The sequence below is a fragment of the Mustela putorius genome, unplaced genomic scaffold, assembly GCF_011764305.1.
Source record: "Mustela putorius furo isolate JIRA1106 unplaced genomic scaffold, ASM1176430v1.1 tig00003898_pilon_pilon_pilon, whole genome shotgun sequence".
Taxonomy (NCBI): Eukaryota; Metazoa; Chordata; class Mammalia; order Carnivora; family Mustelidae; genus Mustela; species Mustela putorius.
This window is the reverse complement of record NW_025422047.1, coordinates 32,031,164-32,054,074: the sequence shown is the minus strand read 5'-3', so window position 1 is coordinate 32,054,074 and position 22,911 is coordinate 32,031,164. Positions and strand designations below refer to the sequence as shown.

General features: G+C 35.0%; 1 protein-coding gene across 14 annotated transcripts in view; it reads left to right on the top strand.

Moving 5' to 3' along the window:
• RALGAPA1 (Ral GTPase activating protein catalytic subunit alpha 1) overlaps positions 1 to 22,911 on the top strand; it is a 252,447-nt gene that overhangs the window by 133,942 nt on the left and 95,594 nt on the right. For all 14 annotated transcript variants that reach the window (XR_006602909.1, XM_045067877.1, XM_045067876.1 and 11 more), the window contains 6 exons: positions 43 to 101; positions 1,432 to 1,540; positions 2,747 to 2,857; positions 6,518 to 6,586; positions 17,374 to 17,508; positions 17,915 to 18,098. Coding sequence is in view for 13 of the 14 variants with exons in the window: in XM_045067877.1 (XP_044923812.1) it covers positions 43 to 101; positions 1,432 to 1,540; positions 2,747 to 2,857; positions 6,518 to 6,586; positions 17,374 to 17,508; positions 17,915 to 18,098 (667 nt within the window). In the remaining variant the exon portion in view is untranslated. The remainder of the gene's footprint in view (positions 1 to 42; positions 102 to 1,431; positions 1,541 to 2,746; positions 2,858 to 6,517; positions 6,587 to 17,373; positions 17,509 to 17,914; positions 18,099 to 22,911) is intronic.

Sequence of the window (22,911 nt, the reverse complement as noted above, 5' to 3'; positions counted from 1 at the left end):
AATGAAATCTTAATCATTACTGATGTTTCCCCTTTATTTTAGGAACTCATAATCAAAACTGTATTAAGCTCGGCAAGAGATGAGCCCTCTGGTCCTGCACGGTAGGCCAGATTCTCCCTTTTTTTTTTTTTTTTTTTAAAGATTTTATTTATTTGAGAGAGAGAGACAGAGAAGGCACAAGTTGGGAGGAGAAGGAGAAGCGGGCCCCCCACTGAGCAGGGAGCCTGACAAAGGGCTTGTTCCCAGGACCTCCAGATCATGACCTGAGCTGAAGAGAGGTGCTTAACTGACTGAGCCACTCAGGTCCCCCTGGTAGTTTTAATAGTAAATAATTTATTAGCATTAAGAAAGAATTTCTCATGTGCTCTGTTCAGGAGGAAAGACATTCCTGCATTGAATTATTCTAAAATTTAACATTCTACAAAATTTAAAATTAAATTTAAATTTTAAGAATGTCAGTATCAGGGCATGCCAAGTATACCATGATACTAGAAGGAGTTGACTTTTTTAGGAGTTGAGGGAGCCGGTATGTACTTCATCAGAAGCTTATACATAAATACACTAATGAAATTTTTACTGATTCTGATTATCAAGTAACTCCCTTCAAGCTGAAACTCCGTTGAAACAGGGAAATGAAGTTTCACAAGATGTTAAGAAATAGAAAAAATTCTACAAGTTCTGTTCCTGTTGGAAACCCTTTATAAAGTATATGAATTTTATTTGTATTGCCAATTTGTTTTACAACAAATTTGTAGCTAGCTGTGTTAAATATAAGAATTATGAAAATAATATTTAGGGGCACCTGGGTGGCTCAGTCAGTTAAGTATCCAAACGCTTGATTTTTGGCTCAGGTCACGATCTCAGGGTTGCAAGATTGAGCCCCTGCTCAGGCTCCGTACTGGGCATGGAACCAGCTTAAGTTTCTCTGTCTCCCTCTCCACTGTGCTTCCCCTCTTTTCTTAAAACAACAACAAAACAAAACAAAGGAAGGAAAGAAAAGAAAGAAATATTTGGCTTATCCCATCAGCTTCGTGTTTTTTTGCTTAAGTTCATTTTGTGCTGTCAGTAAAATCACTTTCTTTTTTTGAAAGCAGGTTACATATTTGGGAAGCTTTATGGGAATATCAGTTTATTAATATGTGTTTGTTTCAAAGATCCTGTGTGTTATCCCCACCTGTGGGCCTGGTAGTAAATTATGATTGAAAATCAGGCATTAAGTTGGGGTCATTTGCTTTCCTCCTACTTACCCTTGCTTAAGAAGAGCTAATATACAGAGTAACAAATTGATTGATTCACTTAAGCAGTGCATGTTTATTCTAGATTGGTTGGTTGTGGATATTTTGGTTGTGGTGGTGCTTTTGGTGGTGATTGCATTTCATTTAATGGCTCATCTCCTTCTATTTATATCATTGTTGGTTGCCCTTTTCGCAGATGTGTAGCATTGTGCAGTTTAGGTATTTGGATTTGTGAAGAACTAGTCCATGAGTCTCATCATCCTCAAATCAAGGAAGCTCTGAATGTAATTTGTGTTTCCTTAAAGGTAAAAAAGAAAGACCTATCCCAATATACATGGAATATATTAATATAGTATAGAATGCAGGACTATTTTTCTCCAAATGTCAATTATATATTGTGTCCTTATAGAATAAAACATTTGAGAAATGTGTTCATTAATTTTATATTACATTATTTCTTTGATCCTGATCTTTTCCTTCAGAGTGGTCCTTCTCTTGAACTTAGGATATCCTAGTTATAACCTATTTTATCTCAACTTTTTATGTCAGTTAACAACATATATAGGTTTTTTTTTCCTAATCGATATTTTTGTAACCTACTCTTTAATCCTTAATACTTCTGAATTCTTGAGCTGTTTAGTGTTTTGGCTTTATTATTCAAATTAAATGCTCCTTTTGTAACCAGAGTAAGATTTGTTAAAAAATAATAACCTAATTACTTGGAGAATCTGAGTAAATTTTTTGCTGGTGAAAGTATGCATGATATTATTTTTGTCTTAAAACTTGCAATACAGTATATATATAGACCTCTAAACATAAAACGTACAAATATTATTTGACAAATATTTCTGAGTATGTTTGAGGTGGTTTGCTAATCAGAGTGAGGGATACCACTCTGAATAAAATACAACTGTATACACTAGATTCAAGAGATTATTAATATGAGGCAGAAAAGGATTAAAATGAGAGTAATAAAACAGAAAGCTGAGAGAACCAAATGAGTGGGTGCATATAACATGCTAATTGAGGTCAGAGGAAGCTGAGATCACTTTGACTTAAGTAATAGAGAAGACTTTGGAAAGAGGAGATGTGAGGTAGTGGAGGAGATTTGGTCATAGAGAGTTAAACATAACAAGTTTGAATTTATGCCACTGAAGAGTCATCCAAGAGCTTTAAGCATAGAGAATGTCAGCATCAGTGCAGTTCTTTAGATTAATTTGAAAGTAAGTAGATTGGAATGGGGAAATGATTGATAAGGAAATTAGCATTTTATAGGCTATTGCAGAAATACAGGTAAGAGAAAAATAAAGAAAAAAAACTTTAATGGGGACAGACACTCAAAATTAAAAATGAAGTTAATTGCGTTTTAGGATGTGTGGTGAATTTTTGTTTTGCAGCTGTATATTTATCTTAATATTTTAATAAACATAAAATTGCAAAAAGAAACATATGAAATTTAAAGTTTTTCAGCAGCTAATGCATTAATGAATATTTTGTTGTTGTTATTACAGTTTACTAATAAAACAGTAGCCCATGTAGCTTGTAACATGCTTCACATGCTGGTTCATTACGTACCTAGACTTCAGATTTACCAGCCTGATTCTCCCTTGAAAATTATTCAAGTAAGTATTTCTCATTTATTATGACCCTGTTAAATATGATAAATTTACTCCTATATATTTTAACATGTACCTAAAAAAGTATAATGAGATCAAGACATTTTTGAGAGCAAATAACATGTGCATATTTTGCCTTCTTTAATAATTGTTTATTATTTCATATTTTTGTATCAAATTTATTCATATACTATTCAGAGTATATGTTTATTTAAAAAGCCACATTATAAAATATCTTTTTTTAAAAGCATAAATTTACCTACACACACACACACACACACACACACAGGAACGTCTGGAAAGACAAGAGTAGATTTCATTTTATTTCTCTCTCTCTCTCTTTTTTTTTTTTAAGTAAGAATGGGGCTTGAAACTCACAACCTCAAGGTCGAGAGTCACATGTTCTGGGCTCCTGAATGACTCAGTGGGTTAGAGCCTCTGCCTTTGGCTCAGGTCATGATCTCAGAGTCCTGGAATTGAGTTTTGCATTGGGCTCTCTGCTTGGCGGGGAAGCTTGCTTACCCTGTCTCTCTGCCTGCATCTCTACATACTTGTGATCTCTGTCAAATAAATGAATAAAATCTTTAAAAAAAAAAAAGTTACATGTTCTACCAGCTGAGCCAGCCAGGCACCCTGAGAGTGGATTTCCTTATTTTTCCCCCCAGCTTTATTGAGAAATAGTTGACAAATGTATGTATTTAAAATGTAGAACATTATGATTTGATAATTGTGGAATGATTACCAAGGACAAGATAATTAACACATTCATTACCTCACATAGTTAAATGTTTGTTTGTTTATGGTGAGAATGCTTAAGCTCTGCTCTTAGCAACTTCCAGATATTCAGTAAATGATTAACTATAGTCACCATGCTTTTCATTAGATCCTTAGAACTTAGAACTTATAACTTAAAATGTATACCTTTTGACCTATAGCTCACCATTTCCCTCTTCTCCTCCCAGCCCCTGGCCACCACTATTCTATTCTGTTTCTGTGAAAGCAGCATTCTTTTTTATTTTATTTTTTTAAGATTCCACATACAAGTTTGTTACATATAGTACTTGCCTTTCTCTGTCTGGCTTATTTCACTTATAGTAATGCTTTTCAGGTTCATCCATGTTGTCACAAATGCCAGGATTTCTCTCTTTTTTTTTTTTTTTTAATTTTATTTATTTGACAGAGATCACAAGTAAGCAGAAAGGCAGGCAGAGAGAAGGGGGGGGAAGCAGGCTCCCTGCTGAGCAGAGAGCCCGATGTGGGGCTCGATCCCAGGACCCTGGAATGACCTGAGCCGAAGGCGGAGGCTTTAACCCACTGAGCCACCCAGGCGCCCCCAGGATTTCTCGTTTATGGCTGAATAATAATAATCCATTGTGTGTATATACACACATATTTTTAAAAATTCGTTTATTCTTTGAAGGACATTTACATTGTTTCTGTATCTTTGCTATTGTGAATAGTGCTACAGTGAACATGTTGTGCAGAGATACTGATTTGATTTCCTTCAGAAATATACTTGGGAAGTATATTTCCTTCAGAAAGGAAAGTATATTTCCTTCAGAAATCTATTTCCTTCAGAAATATACTTAGGAGCAGGATTGCTGGATCATTATGGTAGGGTTTTTTTGTTTGTTTTGGTTTTGATCATATGGTAGTTACTATTTGTAATATTTTGAGGAACCTCCATGTTGTTTTCCATAAAGGCTGTACCAGTTCACATTCCCACCAAGGTGTGTATCAGTTTTCTTTTTTTCTACCTTCTTGCCAACATCTGTTATCTCTTGTCTTTTTGATAATAGCCATTCTAACAGATGTAAGGTGATATCTCATTGTGGTTTTGATTTGTATTTTCCTCATGATTAGTGATGTTGAGCACTTTTTCATATACCTATTAACCATTTGAATGTCTTCCTTAGAAAAATGTTTATTCAGGTCCTTTGCCTGTTATAAATTGGATTATTTGCATTTTTACTATTGAGTTTGAGTTCTTCATATATTTTATGTATTAACCCCTTATCCAATTACATGGTTTTTAAATACTTTCTCCCATTCCTTTTCAATTTATTGCTTCCTTTGCTGTGCAGATGCTCTTTAGTTTGATGTGGTCCCACGTATTTATTTGAGCTTCTGTTATCTGTGTTTTTGGTGTCTTACCTAAAAAATCAGTGCCAAGACCAGTATCAAAAATATTTTTCCTAAGCTTTCCTCCAGGATTTTTTGGTTTTAGGTCTTAAATTTAGGTCTTTGATTCATTTCAAGTTAATTTTTGTCAATGGCGTAAAACAGGGGTCCAGTTTCATTCTTCTGCATGTGGATATCCAGTTTTCTTAACACTATTGATTAAAGATATTGTCCTTTTACTATTGTACATTCTTGGTGCTCTTATCAAAGATTAGTTGACCGTAAATATGTGGGTTTAGGTTTTAGGCTCTCTATTCTGGTCCGATGGTCAGTGTGCCTGTTTTTATGTCAATGCCTTACTGTTAGTACTGTGTTGTGATTACTGTAGCTTTATAATGAAGCTAGAAATCAGGAAGTATGATGCCTCTAGTTTTGTTGTTCCTCAAGATTGTAGGTTCTTTGGGGTTTTCTATGGTACCATACAAAATTCAGGATATTTTTTGTTTTTCTGAGAAAAATGCCATTAGAATGTTGATAGAAATTACATTGACACTCTAGATCACTATGGGTAGTATGAACAATCAAACAATATTCTTCCCATTTATAACATGGAATGTCTTCCTGTTTATTTGTGTCTTCAATTTCATTCATCTGTGTTTTAATAGTTTACAATGTATGGATCTTTTACCTCCATGTTTATATTTATTCCTAAGTATTTCATTGATTTTAATGCTACTGCAAATGGGATATCTTTCTTAATTTCTTTTTCTGACAGGTCATTGGTAGTATATAGAAACGCAACTGATTTTTGTATATTAATTTTTAATCCTGAAACTTGACTGAATACATTTATTAATTCTGACACTTTTTGGTGGATTGTTTAGGGTTTCCTAAGTATGAGATGATGTCATCTGCAAACAAATAATTTTACTTCTTCTTTTCGGATTTGGATGCCTTTTAATTCTTTTTCTTCCCCAATTGCTATGCTAGGACTTCAGGTATTACGCTGAAGAGAAATAGCAATTGTGGGCATCCTTGTCTTGCTCCTGACCTTAGAGGAAAAGCTTTTAACTTTTTGCCATTGAGTATGATGTTAGCTATTGGTTTGTCAATGACCTTTATTATCTTGAAGTACATCCTTCTGTAACTAATTTGTTGAGCAAAATAGATTTCTTGAGTGATAGAATTGCAGATGATTTTTAGAAATTGTTTTGCTCATCTGTATACTCTCATTTTTCTATGAGCATATTTGTCTATTTAAATATATTGATTCATGAGTTGAATTTGTAAGAAATCCATTTATAGTGGACAGACTTTATATGATTTTGGTTCCATACATATGAGGATTATAAATGACTGATAGTTAAGAATACTTGAAAAACTTACCTATTAAAAATTATTTTGAAGTAACAGTGTTAATGTATTTAGGATTTAAAAATGTGGATAAACTTTCATTAGTAGATTTTTTTATCACTTCACCATTAACATTTAAGTTTTAGGATGCATCATTTAACATATTTTGAACTTTTTTTTCTTTGCTGACAGATCCTGATAGCCACCATTACCCACCTTTTGCCAAGTACAGAAGCTTCATCTTATGAAATGGATAAGAGGGTAATTTAAATTTTGTTTTATATTTGATATGTGTTTAGTAAAATATTTATGTTTGAAAACTGCAAAGATATATATATTTACATGGTAAATATTAATTCATCTTGTGCTTAAAAATTACTATGAGAAATATATCTTTTAAAATTTATTATTTTTTTAAAAATGTTAAACCCCAAATTACAAAATCTTTTTTTAATTAACATGTAATCTATTGTTTGTTTCAGGGGTACAGGTCTGTGATTCATCAGTCTTACACAATTCACAGCACTCACCATACCACATACCCTCCCCAATGTCCATCACCCAGCTACCCCATCTCTCCTACTCCCCACCTCCCAGCAATCCTCTGTTTCCTAAGATTAAGAGTCTCTTAAGGTTTGTCTCCCTCTCTGGTTTTGTTTTGTTTCATTTTCCCCTCTTGCTTCTCAAATTCCTCATATCAGTGAGATCATACGATACTTGTCTTTCTCTGATTGACTTATGAAATATATCTTTACATTATTTAAAAGTAACTAAATTGTATTTTAGTTCAAATTTCAAGTTAATCACGGTCATTTGTAAAGTCTTTGAATCTCAGGATTGTGAGGAACCTTGGAGGATATTTTGTTCATTTATAATTATTTCTCTTTATCCTGCCAAATTATGGTCTTGTTTATGCCTGAAAATTAGTAATTATGAGGAATTCATCAACTCTGAAGGTAACCATATATCTTTATATAGCTGTTACTGGTAGAAAATAAAGAAATTTCCATTAAGGAGAGTACTTGTAATAGAGTTACAGCACATAGAATAAGGCATACCCTTTGGCCACAAAAAGTTCTAGATTACATTTACGTCAGTAAATCCATTATGAGACTCCTTTAACTCTTTCAGACATTGTCTTTGTCAATCTAAAGTTTCTATTTGGTCTCTTTTCATAGTTTCCATAGCTTTCCTGAAATCTACATTTCTTCATCAATTTTATCTGTCTTTTCTTTTAGATTTTTAACATATTTATCATAATTATTTTAAAGTAATGACTTTAAATTCTGCTAAATTCAATATCTGGGTTATTGCCATGTTTATGTCTATTGAAATCTTTTCCTCTTGACTATGGATTCCATTTTCCTGTTTGTGCATATGTCTTAGTTTTTTATTATACATTAGGCATTGTACATAACATGTTATGAACTCTAGAACTGTGCTACCCAGGATAGTGACTACTAACCACATGTGACTTTAAATTTAAATCAAAATTAAAAAAATAAATAAATTCAAAGTTTATTTAAAAATTTAATTTGCTTATTTGTGCTAACCACATTTCAAGGGCCAAATAGCCCCGTGGACAATGTATACTATTTCCATCATTTCACAAAGTCTGTTAATCAAGGCTGCTCTAGATTCTGTTCATTTCCTCTGAAAATTATTTTATTCCTTTCCATTTTCACGTCCCAATCTTGCATTCTATTCCCCATATCTGTGTCACCATCTCTTAATCATATGGTGTTGAAATCTCAAAAAAGCAGAGTTATTGGAGAAGGATGAATTTCAGTTTCCATTGTGTTGCATGTAAGGAATATTGCCTAGTAAAACCACCAGCAAAGCAACTCTGTATACCTAAAGTAGTAAATTTGAAGCTAGAAAAAAAAATTACTGGTATCATCAACACATGAGTAGTATTAAACTATGGGAATATATATATTTTTACTTAAGGAGAAGTTACAGAGTAGGAAGAGTTATTAGCAAAGTAGAACACCTTGAAAAATAACAGAGCAGGGGCTCACCAAAATAGAAAATAGAGACATAGAAGGTTCCTGAATTTTCTTCCTCCTGTGGATGCACAGAAGATGCAGCTACACATGGAGCATTTCTCTCTGAGAGAAATCCAGAAACTAGTTGAAAGATCCTACACATCTGCTAACTGAGAAAATACCCACATCAAAATATGTAGGAAACATTGAGGCACATTCTTGTAATATACCCTACTGTTGGCACAATCTGGAGAGAACGCCCAACTGCTGGGGTCTCTCTGAGGAGAGAAGAGTTTAGACCACAAATCTAGCACCCGAACTTTTAAGTCTGCCACCCCAGGGATGGGCTTCTAAATCACTTTGCTCTGAAAGCCAACAGGGCTTGTATTCACGAGTCCCCCAAAAGTATAGGGAAAAAAGGAACACTCTTTAAGACTGTGAGCATGTGCTATCCATATTCCCCTGGGTTTCAGTGCAGGGGGAAGAGGCATTCTTTCCCTATAAAGAATTTGAATGCGTATTTTCCCAACTGCTGCTTGAGGGTCTAGCTTCTTTTTTTTTTTTTTTTTTTTAAGATTTTACTCATTTATTCGACAGGTAGAGATCACAGGTAGGCAGAGAGGCAGGCAGAGAGAGAGAGAGGAGGAAGCAGGCTCCCCGCTGAGCAGAGAGCCCGACGTGGGGCTCGATCCCAGGACCCTGGGATCATGACCGGAGCCGAAGGCAGAGGCTTTAACCCACTGAGCCACCCAGGTGCCCCAAAGGTCTAGCTTCTAATCAGCCTTCATCCAGATGCTGACTGCAGTCCTCCTGGAAGCCCGTTAGAACCAGTGGGCAGTTCCCCTGTAGTCTTCCTCTGGCTGGCTCCAACAATAAAACCAGGTTTCCAGCTTTTCCCTAGAAGGAGCTCGTCGACACTAAATGAGTGGCTCCCAAATCACCTCATTCTGGCAGCAGACAGAACTTGGCATTCATGAATTCTCTAGAAACACACAAAACAGAGGTGGTTCTATTTGCGCGAGCACTCCCAGCAACTGTTTTCTTTGGCTTAGCACAGAATGAGTAAGCAAAAATAGCCAGCTCTCAATTTCTCTGTTAGGAGTTAGACTGCATAGCTAATATTGCAACTTGACCAGCTGAAAGTCAGCTTTCCAGTTAGCCTGGATCCGGGAGCTGAAGGGGTAGGTCATTAGTAGTCCTTCAGGAGCCTAAGTAAGTATATTGGCATTTCCGACCCTTTTAGGACACAGCTTGGATAGTCATGGAGGTTTGAGGGACAGCTAAGAGCTTGAGCCAAGCAGCTGTATAGTCTCAGCCTGGCTGAGACTTATATAATTGTAAAATATAATATATAATTGGAACACATTTTCAATTATATAAGTATCTTATAGGAAGACAGTTTGAGACTATATAAATATCCTATTATTTCTTAAACCTTTACTAAGTAGTTTTGCTAGCCATTGATAACTCTTATCAGAATTAAATGTTGTTATGATAGTTCCAAATGGTGATTTCTTAATTCTGTCATTATGTTTACATTCATTATTTTTCTGTGATAAGGAAGAACTTTCTCTTGTCCCCTATCCATCTTACTATGGTGAGATCATGATTCTTTCTTTATGCAGTGGATTGTATTCCTAGTTTTTTACTATCATTATTTATTTCAAAGCTCAAAATGTTCCGGATTTTAGCCAGTGGGAATGCCCTTTAAATTGTCTTCTTTGTCCTTTTTGTCATATCCTCCTTATTGTTCTTTCAACATATCCTTAAATTCTGTTACTACAGAATTTTTCACTCCTCTTGTATTTTCCCTGACGCAATACTGGAATTAGCCATTTCCCCAAGGAACGTTGGTTCCATTGAGTGGAAATAAAGATCTAGGAACTAGGTGTTTACATGGTCAGTGGGTTGTCGGGTTTTTTTTTTGTTTTTTTTTTTTAAGTCCCTCCCAACAGAGTTAAAAAATAAATAATATGTACACACACAAATATATAATATGTATTTTATGTGTGTGTATTAAAACACCGTGAGTTTGCCTTGACACCTCTGATTCTAGTCCAACACCACAAGGTTCAGTCTGTCCTCTCCTTTTACTTATTTGTAACTAACTGCCCCAATAATGAGAACCTGGCTCCCATACGCAGTTATCCACAATGTGTTTACTTCTTTGTGCAGTTTTAGAAAAATAAAGGCAGTTTCAGAATATATTTATGCCTGTATATAGTTACCAAGAGAGTATATAGTGCAAAAGTTCTGTTTAAAAGTTATTTAGGTTACTTCTCCCTCCATTTAGCCTCATTTCAGTGTGGTTATAGACTTCATTTGAAATATAGTTCAGATTATTTTTTCAGTTTATATTCCTAAATTTTAGTGTTTCTCCCTGTTGTTCTCAGGTTTTTTTAGTTTATGTTTTATCCATTCTTTATTTCTGTACAAGTGAGCAGATAACATTTATAATTTTTTTTCTCCTTGTCAAGAGTCATATTTTAGATATTCTTTGGTGCTTTTTTTTAAATTTATAGGATATCTTAGAAATTCACAATACTTCATAAAGATCTTTTGTGTTCTTTTTTACAGCTATATAACTATATAGGATTATTTCTCCATTATGTGAATGTACTGTAGTTTATTCAACTCACTGTCCTATGTGTGAATGAATAGGGTTTTTTTCAGAATTTTGCAATTGCAAAGAATGCTTCAGTGACTAACTATGTGCCTAATTATACTTTTACATAATTGGAATGTGTCTTCAAGGTATATTCCTAGAAGTGGAATTTCTGGGTCAGAAGGTAAACAGATAGGTAATTTTGTTAAATATTGGCATTCCCAGAAGCAAACTGTGAGTTTGCCCAGAGTCTCAACCACACAGTGTGTCTTATTTGGAAATTTTTGCCAGTGTGTGGGGGGAACAATCTCACTGTACTTTTCATTTACCTTGCTCTTTTAATAAGTGAGGTTGAATATACCATTTACTATTTTCATCCCTAATTTTTATTTTTGTGAATCATCTATTCATTTCCTCTTCCTTAAAAAAAAAAACTTATTTATTTAATATGCGTAATCGCTATACCCAGCATGGGGCTTAAACTCACAACCCCGAGATGATTAGTTGCATGCTCCACCATTTGAGCCAGCCAGGCGCCCCATCTATTTATATCTTACATTTTCTGTCAGGTTTAGTATTTTCCCCTCAAATTTTATGTACTAGGGATTTTAGCTCTTAACTGTGATATATGTTACAGATATTTTCTTTGCCCCACCCCATTTGTCTTTTGCTTTTGTTTATGGTGGACTTTTTTTTATTGTTTCTTGTGGGGGGATCAAGGAAAAAAATTAGTTTTTATGTAGTCAGTTTCTTTTTCGTTGTGTCTGAATTATCAGTCATAGATAGAAAGCCTTTCTCTGTACCCTAGATAAGAGGATTCTTCTAATACTTGTATGGTTTCATTTTTTTATATTTTTATCCCTCACCCATTTGAAGTTTATTCTGTATGTTTTGAGACAGAGATACAATTTTTGTTGTTTTTCCAAGTGGATAACCAGATTAAAAAGTTCTCTTTTGCCCTTTAGAGAATAATCAATTTATGAAATTACTTGGTTCTGTTTTTTCAGATTCTGTACTATAGGTTTTCAGACTCTTAGTGACAAGATCTCTTTAATACTGTTAAATATTATTGAAGATTTCAAAGGACTTTTTTTTCATATGGGTTATATTGCCATACCTTAGAAGTACTTGGTTTTGGTTTTAGACTACCACAGTAGAGTGAATAACTCAGTAAAGCAAGCCAAATGAATTTTTTGGTTTCTCGGTGCATATAAAAGTTACATTTAAACTGCACCTTAATCTGTTAAGTGTGCAGTAGAAGTATGTCCCAAAAAACAGTGTATAAACTTTAATTTAAAAATACCTTCTTGTTAAAAATATGCTAACCATGATCTTAGCTTTCAGTGAATTGTAATCTTTTGCTGGTGGAGGGTCCTGCCTTAGTGTTGATGGCTGATCAGGGTGATTGCTGCAGTTTGGGGTGGCTGTGGCAATTTCTGAACATAAGTCAACAATGAAGTGTGCCACATTGATTGACTCTTTTTCTCAGTTTCTCTGTAGCGTGCAATGCTGTTTGACAGCATTTTACCCATAGTATAGAACTTATTTCAGAGTTGGAGTAAGTCCTTTCAAACACTTTATCAGCTGCATTTATGTAGTATCCTAAATCCTTTGTTGTAATTTCAACAGTCTTCACGGCATCTTCAGGAGAAGATTTCATCTCAAGGAGCCACTTGCTTTGCTCGTTCATAAGCAGGAATTTCTTACTCATTAAAGTTTGATCATGAGCTCGTAGCAATTCAGTCACCTCTGCAGGCTCCAATTCTAGTTCTCTTGGTAATTCTACCAATTCTGCTTCCTCCGCTGAAATCTTCAGCTCCTCAGTGTCATCCCATGAGGTTTGGAATCACTTTTCCAAACTCCCATTAATGTTGATATTTTTTACCTTTTCCCATGAACCATGAATGTTTTTTTATGACCTCTAGAGTGGTGAATCCTTTCCAGAAGGTTTTCAGTTCACTTTAGATCCTTCAGACGAATCACTATCTATGGCAGCTGTAGTTTTATGAAATGTATTTCTTTCACAATAAAACTTGAAATAAAAATTTCTCCTTAATCCATGGGCTACAGAATGGATGTTGTGTTAGCAGGCATGAAAACATCATTATTCTTGTTGTGCATCTCCATCAGAGCTCTTGGACTTAAAATACTGTATACATGTATAAAGCACAGGGATAATAGATGTAGCATAATTCTTTTTTTAAATCCTTTTTTATTAATTATTTTCATTAACATATAATGTAGTATTTGTCCCAGGGGTACAGGTCTGTGAATTATCAGGCTTACACTCTTCACAGCCCTCACCATATCACATACTCTCCCCAATGTCCAAAACCCAACCACCCTCTCCATACCCCTCTCCTCAGTTTGTTTTGTGAGATTAAGAATCTCTTATAGCTTGTCTGTAGCATAATTCTTAAGGGCCAGAGGATTTTTGGAATGGTAAATGAACACTGGTTTCAACTAATGTCACTAGCTGCATTAGCCTCTACTGAAAGAGGCAGCCTGTCCGTTGAAGCTTTAAAGCCAGACTTTGACTTCTCTCTAGCTATGAAAGTCCTAGATGGAATTTTCAAATAGAAGCCTGTTTTGTGTACATTGAAAATCTCTCGTTCAGTGTAGCTTATCTTCTGGATAGCTTGCTGCAGCCTTTTTATCAGCATTTGCTACTTAACCTTGTACCTGTATGTTACAGAGATGGCTTCTTTCCTTAAACCTCACAACTCAGTCTCTTCTAGCTTCAGACTTCTCTTCTGTAGTTTCCTCACCTCTCTTAGCCTTCACAGAATTTAAGAGAATTAGGGCCTTCCTCTGGATTAGGCTTTTTGACTTAGGGGAATTTTGCAGCTGGTCTGATCTTCCCTCCAGACCATAAAACTTTCTCTATGTCAGCAATACAGCTATATTGCTTTCTTATTAACATTCATGTGTTTACTGGGGTAGCACTTTTGCTTTCCTTCAAAACTTTTCCTTTGTATTCACAGCTTGGCTGTTTGGCACAAAAAAACCTAGTTTTCAGCCTGTCTTGACTTTCAACATGCCTTCCCCAACATGCCTAGACTTAATTTCTAGCTTTTGATTAAAGTGAGAGTCATATGATTCTTCCTTTCACTTGGACACTTTAGAGGCCATTGTATGATTATTAATTGTCCTAATTTCAGTATTGTTGTGTCTCAAGGAATAGGGAGGCCTGAGGAGAAGGAAGAGGGATGGGGGAATGGCTGGTTAGTGGAGCAGTCAGAGCACAGTGTTTACTGAGTAAGTTTGCTGTCTTATATGAACATGGTTTGTGGCACCCCCAAACAACTACAGTAGAATATCACAGATCACCACAACAAATACAGTAATAACGAACAAGTTAGAAATATTGTGAGAATTACCAAAATTTGACACAGAGACATCAAATGAACAGATGCAGTCTGAAAATGGTGCTCATGGACTTGCTCAACACAGGATTGCTACAGACCTTCAATTTATAAAAAAATGCAGTATCTGTAAAGTGAAGCACAATAAAATGAATTATGCCTGTGTTTTATCCACTTGATCTGTCTTATACTGAGAGTAGTGTGTTGAAGTCTCCTTAATGTTTCTGAATTTCCTTGCACCTTTTATACTTTTTGCTTTATAAAGATAGTCGCTATGTTGACACATAGATAGTCATACATTTTTTAAAAATATTTTATTTATCTATTTGACAGACAGAGATCACAAGTAGGCAGAGAGGCAGGCAGAGAGAGAGGAGGAAGCAGGCTCCCTGCTGAGCAGAGAGCCTGACGTGGGGCTCGATCCTAGGACCCTGGGATCATGACTTGAGCTGAAGGCAGAGGCTTTAACCTGCTGAGCCACCCAGGTGCCCCTCATAAATGTTTTAGCTTCATTTTGAATTGGAACTTTTAACATTAATGCTTTTTGGTTTAATTTTAATTAGCATATTGCATTTTTTGCATTTCTTTTTCCATGACATATTTCCTTTGTTCTTTTATTTTTTAAGTTCCTTTTGGTATTCAGGAAATTTTATACTTTGTTCTTTTAGTTACTTTTCTCTGTATACCTTTTTAAAATGTCTTTATTCCCTTGCTTTCTTATAAGCTCTTACTTTTTAAAACACCTTCTATGTAGTTTGTGATTATTTAATGGTATCCTTTATCTCCTGTCTATTGCCTATACATTAATAAATGAGCTTAGTTTTCTTCTCTTGTCGCCTCTATTTTTGGTTACTTTATTTCTACATGTAACATATAGCATATGTCATAATAGCATATAGCATATAGCAGTAAGTGATTCTTCTGTGCTCATCTCTATCTTTATTTTTTTAATCTTAGCTCTGTAACCAAATATATCAAATACTCATCATTCTTTTCACTGAAGTTTCTGTCAACTACTTGGTTGGATGAAATTCATCTTTATTCTTCAAGATAGTCTCAGGAATACACAATTCCCTGAGTGCTTGTATATCTAAAACATTTTCTGTAACCCTGATACTTGAGAAACATCTTGGTTAGATTTAGAATCCTTAGGTTCACATTCATGTTAAGTTCCCCCCCCACCACCAATGTTGCCTTGTTTTGTGCATTATTTTTTGAATTTTATTTTCATTTTTGTATACATTGAAATTATTTCATCTTTTCTCTAGGAGGCCCTTAAGATATTTTTTCTTTATGTCTGAAGTCTTACTTTGAAAGTTTTATCAGGGTATGTGCAGAGTTGATTATTGCAGGTCAGTTTGTCCTGGCTTCTGGTGGATGACCTTTTTAACATGTATATTTCAGAGACCGTAATTATATGTAAATTGGATATTTTTTCCATATCATTTATTTCATTCATTTTCTCTCTGACGCTTTTTATCTTTTTTTAAATCTCATATTTATTCTGTCAGTTGTTATCCCAGTGTTCTTCAATGCCCTGTGTTCAATTTTTTTTTTTTTAATTTATTCTTCCTTAAGCACCTTATAATTTAGGCTTCATTTCTAAATTTTGTCCTTTTACTTCTTTCCTGACTTGAAACAGTTCTTCCTTTCTTGGTCTATTTCTTCTTAGTTTTAATTTCTGATTTAAGATGGGGTTTTCTTTGTCCCCCATATCTAAATGCTGTTTGATAATATCTGACTTAGATTAGATTTGTTGTGTTGTAGTTTTCATCTGCTTCATAATTGGGTTTTTTGGGTGGGGGTTTCATCAGCTGAATTGCTTAGAGTCTCATTTTTGTTTTCTTTTTACAATAATTTTTTAAAAAGATTTATTTAATTATTTGACAGAGATCACAAGTAGGCTGAGAGGCAGGCAGAGACGGGGAGGGGGATGCAGGCTCCCTGTGGAGCAGAGAGCCTGTTGAGGGGTTTGATCCCAGGACCCTAGGATCATGACCTGAGCTGAAAGCAGATGCTTAACCATCTGAGCCATGCAGATGCTGCAGATCCACAATTTTTAAAGTTTAAGTCTTGTGAGATCCTTAATTTCTCTTTTGCTTTTTCTTTTTACTACATGATTTCCACAGGCTGTCTCCCTATTCCTTCTTAACATTCTTCTCCCCCAAAGCATTACCTTCCCTGTGTGTGTACTTTTTTTTTTTTTAAGATTTTATTTATTTATTTGACAGAGATCACAGTAGACAGAGAGGCAGGGAAGCAGGCTCCCTGCTGAGCAGGGAGCCCGATGTGGGACTCGATCCCAGGACCCCGAGATCATGACCTGAGCCGAAGGCAGCGGCTTAACCCACCCAGCCACCCAGGTGCCCCCCTGTGTGTGTATTTTTAAGTCCTTTTTTTAACCACTCAATATCGATCTACCAATATATTTTTTTTCAGTATTCTCACACTTAGGGCGACTTTTTTCTTTCTAGCTTGGTTTTTAGGTTTGTACTCAGTTCTTTTCTCTCTTTTACAGTTTTTCCCAAACTCCCCTTGCTCTTCATGGAAGTTTGTAGTGGGAGAATGGGAGAAAGCTTGTGGGATTTGCTGTGTACTTTATACTTACAGATAATTTGAAGTTTAGATGTTCTGTTTTCTGGTCATACTGAGGATACCAGTTTTGTGATGTTTTAATTCGTTCTTTTTGTTCTTTAAAAGGAATGTGGAAGTGATTGTAATATATATGACCTCAAACCTTTCATTTGAATTCCATTCTTTGAACAGTTTTAAATAGTCTACTAATCGATGTCTTCATTTAAGCTCAGTGTTTTTATAGTAATTTCCCAAGTAATTTTGGCAGTTCTGTTTTTATTATGTTTAAGGTTTCATTGTGATGGCTCTAAAATATAAGGAAGAAACACAATAATACTCATATATATTTTAGAATCCATTCGATCTAAGTAAATATTCATGGTTAGAATTAGGGTTCATAGTTCCTGAAATAAACTTTGGAAGACAAAAAATAAGTTAGTGAATTTCTGTTGAGAATATTAAGGTCTTATTTTATGAATTTACAATGATAATTACCATTTTTTGTTGTTGTTACAGTTGGTGGTGTCCTTACTTCTGTGCCTTCTGGACTGGATCATGGCCTTACCTCTGAAGACACTGCTCCAACCAGTCCATGCTACAGGAGCAGAAAATGATAAAATAGAAAAATCTGTCCTCAATTGCATTTATAAGGTCAACTTGTTTGCTATATTGTTTACTTGGTAACCAACAGTTTTTAAAACCGAAAGAAATCACATTTCTTAGTATTACTTTTTTATTTTTTTAGAGCTAAGCGTTTTCTGAGAATATAGATGTATCTTACAGTACCTAAGGATAATTAAAATTCTTCATGCAAGAGACAGTTGTTTTACTGCAGATATTTGAAAGGAGTCAAATTTTTGTTGAATGTGAAAATCATCAGTTAAATTTCATTCATTCTTCATTTTAAGAAGTATTAAATTTTACCTTGTTTGAAGAACTGAGTTTTAAAATATTTGAAGTTTTGTCAAGCTCTTATATTACCAGTTGACATTTTTTTTCCTTTTATTTTATTTTTCTTTACTGAAAAGGAAAACTATGTTTTCCCTCATACCTCCAGGTATTACATGGGTGTGTTTATGGAGCTCAATGTTTTAGCAATCCAAGATATTTTCCAATGAGCCTCTCTGATTTGGCATCTATAGATTATGATCCTTTTATGCATTTGGAAAGCCTAAAAGAGCCTGAACCTCTGCACTCTCCGGATTCAGAACGCTCTTCTAAACTTCAACCAGTGACAGAAGGTAAAATGAATTCACTTCAGGACCATATTATTTCTTGGAGAGACGAATATATCTTACTTTGTAGTTGTTTACCTCATCATGTGTATTATAGCAAAGTTCATTTTTATTTTAAGAAATAACTTCAGAAACAGTGACCAAGATTATATGTGATGACATTTCATTTATACTTCTAGTTAAGTTATTCTGATAAGTTCTTGTTGATATTTTATTTTATATATCATAGAATTTATATAATGGAATAATATATTTAGCTTTTGAGCTTAACAGATGTGGTACTGAATTTTGACTCTCCATTTACTAGCTGAGTGGCTCTGTTCCCTTATTTGTAAAATGAGGATAATATTCATTCCCTCATGGTTGTTTTGAGTACTGAATAAGATAGTTTATATGAAGCCCTCTGCACAGTTCTTGATAGGTAGTGAACTCGGTAACATTTTTTTTTTAAGCATCATTGTTTCTACATTCAGAGAGTTTACTTTCTGATATAAGGGAAAGATGTAAATAAATAATGTCTAAATATGAGTATAAGAGTAAAAGTACATTTATGATATGGAAGTAACCCAGAGGAACCCAGCAATTATTGAAGGGTTTTAAGAACGTTATATACATGATAAATTTAGTATTAAGAGCAGTTTGAAAACAGTATTTTATAGGAGTTAGAAGATTATGGCCCATGTCTGCCACCTGTTTCTGTAAATAAAGCTTTATTTACATCCATACTATTCATGATGGCTGCGTTTGTGCAACAGCAGTAGTGTTGTATAGTTGCAAAGGAGATGATGTAGTCTGTAAAACTGAAAATTTTTACTGTCTGTCCCCTTACAGAAAGAGTTTGCTAATCTCTGGTATGTTGGGTTGGTTTTAGGGAAGTTAACCCAGGAGCAGAGAGATCAATCATGAGGCTATTGCAATAGGCCAAACAAGAACTGCTCAAGGCTTAAATTGGTTAGATTTCCCCCAAAATAGACCAAGAATATGAGAAAGGTTAGAGGTTTGAGAGGAAAAATGAGGAGGGCAGTGTTGGAAATCGTTAAGTTTGGCATTCCTGTTGGTTATTCATATGAAGACCAGTAGGAGGCAGTCTCTGGTATATGCAGATTTCGAATATAGCAGAAAGGTCTTTGTTAGGAGTGTGTGTGTGTGTGTGTGTGTGTGCACGCGCTTGTGTTTGTGTGTGTTCTGAGAAGAGTCGGAAAGAAAAGAAAACTGGGAGAGAGTAACTTCTCAGAAATAAAGACACGAAAAAGATATTTAAAAGACTGGGGACTGGTATTAAGTGATAGGTTGATAGGTCAGATATGGAAAGGCTGAAAAATATGTCTGCTTTAATTTAAGCAGAGAAGTGGAGGGAGAAGTGGATGGCTGTGGATTGAGGAACAAGGATTAGGTTAAAGAAATAGAGCCATTTATCAAAAGTACTCTTTAAAGAAGCTTGACTGTGTAGTAAAGAAAAGTGATAAGATAGTGGTGAGCTAAAGGATGATTCAAGGATAAGGGAATTCTAAGGATGAAGAGAGTTGAACTTTAAGTATAAGCTGAGAAGGAAGGTGGGAAGGGGATCATTAGTAGGGTGAAGTTCCGTAAGATTGAGCTAGAAAGTATAGGTGCTAATATTAGTCCTTATTCTGACCTAGAAAGAAGAAAAAATGGAAGTAAATTAAAGGAATTGTCAGAAGTTACTGAGAGTCCAACAGAAAATGAAAACTACAAAGTTTTGGTTGTACCAGTCAGCATTCGGTAGGGTGGACGTGGTGGAAAAACACGAGAACTATGGCTTTCAGAATATTGGTACATGATTTAGCCATGGAATCTAGGCTTAGTGAGGATTGAACTGATGCTTGGAAATGGCTAATACCTTAGGAGAAAATGGAATGAATGATTAGGATTCCAATGAATCATAAAGTAGATGGTGGTAATAAATGCTAGAACAGTGATTCTCAAGGGACACCTGGGTTGCTCAGTCAGTTAACTGACTGCCTTCAGCTCAGATCATAATCTCAGGGTCCTGGGGTCGAGCCCCCCATCAGCCTCCCTTCTCAGTGGGGAGTCTGCTTCTCCCTCTCCCTCTGTGCTCTCTCTCCATCTCTCACACTCTTTCCCTCCCTCAAAACAAAACAGGCAAATAAATGAACAAAAACAGTGATTCTCAGCCTCCGTCACACATTAAATTACTGCTGCTCTGTTCCCATCATAGAGATTTTGATATCTTGATTAGGGATAGCTAGAAGTTTTTAAAGCTTTGCCAGGTGATTAATTTGTAGCCAAGGTTGATAATCACGGAGAGCATCAGTATGTTAAGAAAGTGGTTTTAAAATGAGTTTTTAGGAGTGCCTGCGTGGCTCCATGGGTTAAGCCTCTGTCTTCAGCTCAGGTCATGATCTCAGGGTCCTGGGATTGAGCCCCAAATTGGGCTCTCTGCTCAGCAGGGAACCTGCTTCACCCCCCCCTCCCCCACCGCCTGCCTCTCTGCCTACTTGTGATCTCTGTCTGTCAAATAAATAAATAAATAATCTTTTTAAAAAAAGACAATGAGTTTTTAAACAGTAGAACTCCTTCAAATAAATTTCACAAGGAAGCTCAGTTTGTAAAACTTCTAAAAGCAGAGCTGCAGCAGGGTGGAAGCTTGGGATCCTACTGACTTCTCTTCTGTCCATCTCCAAGAGCCTTCTTCTCTAAGGGCTCTACAAAACAGAATGGGAAAAATCACTAGATTGGGAGATTATGGTCAAAGAGTAAGCTGTTAAGGAGGAGTTTGGTTTTTAAAGGTAGAATCGTTATAAATGATTAAGACACCTAAGATATGGCCATGATAATGGATTAATGATGTAGAATGCAAGTGAAGGTAGGAAAGTTACACATCAAAGAAATAGGGCTAGGGTTTGGTATTGATGACAGGTTGCTAAGAGTTTGTCCAAAACACAAATGCAGTTGATCTGACCAACAGGGGTTTTCTTTTTTTGTTTTTTTATTATAAATATATTTTCTCTTCCTTATGATTTTCTTTTCTCTAGTTTACTTCATTGTAAGAATACAGTAATTAATATATATAACATTCAAAATATGTGTTAATCACCTGCTATGCTATTCGTAAGGCTTCCTGTCAACAGTAGGCTGTTGATAGTTAAGTTTTGGGAAGTCAAAAGTTAAACATGGATTTTCAGTTGCATGGGGGGCGGTCAGCAATCCTAACCTGCATATTGTCCAACGGTCAGCTGTATCCAAGTGAAATAGGAATGTAAGATTTAAACTTTAGACCATAATTGATGTATAAGCAACTTTACATATCATTTCTTTAGTTGTGGTATAATAAAACGGGAGTGTTTATTTTACTTAGAAACAAAGTTATATGAACTAGGGTAAAATGATAAACTTTGATTCAAGGCATTATAATGTACTTGTTAAACAGTGAAATAAATAATTTACTTATGTAAAGAGAGGTTTTAATATATTTCAGACAAAATTCAGTATACCATTAATAGTCACTAGAGAAGATACAAAAGTAAAGATTTAAATAGATGAACTTTATACTGATACCAAATACTCTCTGGAGTATTATTATCTAAATGTATTAAGTTGTACCCTTTGGGCTTTCTTAAAGATAAAAAAGTCAAGATAAACGGGGAACCTTTTAGGAACAGCTGTAAGCCAACAGCAGGTGATTCTGTGGTTTGTTGTGACTGCATGCTGTGTTGTGTTTTTTTAATGTGGCAAAGTGACTAATCACTGTGCCCTTGTTTAAGGCATTCTTCATCATCTTCAAGTACTTTTTTGGCCAAAAATTTCTAAACATGGAGTGTCCCTAATAAGCTCAGTATTGGATTGGACAAGTCTGAATTGAGAACTATTGGCAGGAGTAGCTGTAATTATTAAATTTACTTAATAATAAAGCAAGGTAGTAAAGTTGGCTCTTTGTCAAATGGCAGTAGTCTTATTAGCAAGAAGTCATCATTTGCAGGGTCAGAGTGAAAGGAGGCTCCAAAGGATTCATTCTATCTTAATTATAGCTTCACCTATACATATTATGCAAAGCTAATATTTAAAGCATTTGCCAAAATTAACTTCCTCTGCATGTTCTATTACAGTGCAATGAATTGCAGCAGCTTTTTAGGTCTTGCTGCTTTTGTATGCCATAATAATCTGTAATTATGGGTTTGCTGCAAATGCTGTAGGGTTTGTTTAATCTGACAATCTGAAAAGACAACCCTGAATAGCCTTATTTAAATGAGTGCTAGTTACACAAAGCCTAGAAGCATCGATATCTTCATGTTGCATTTTCTCACAAGGCTAGTTATTTGGGATTTCATTTTGAATATCTAAATTAGAGAATTTCATTTTTTTATATCTAAATAGATATGTAGGAGAGAGATACGTATGTTCTATAGTTTTTATAACTAAAAAAAAATCTAAATAAAATTGCCAGTTGAGATATTTTTATCCTCTCATATTTATATAGTTCCTGAATCTAGAGAAGCAGCTTAGGAAAGAAAATGCTTTTACCTACATTTAAAATGTAAATGTATTTTTTAAGTATTCTCAGTGTTAATAATTATGAGATTTGTGAACAGGCTCATTTGAGCTGCATTCCCACCATTGCTTCCTTTGAGAAGAAGATGTATAGGATGGACAGATACCTGGGCTTAGAGGTTTGTTTTAGGGAAAGAGCTGGGCTTGTTCTTGCAGTTTATTTATAAGTAAATTTGAAAAAGGAACTCATAAAATCTGTGTTACTTACAATGCTCTCAAAATTGAATGGTTTATATTCCTTCTGTTATGTCCAATTTTGTATATGAGTTGTTAATTCATCTTTATAAAA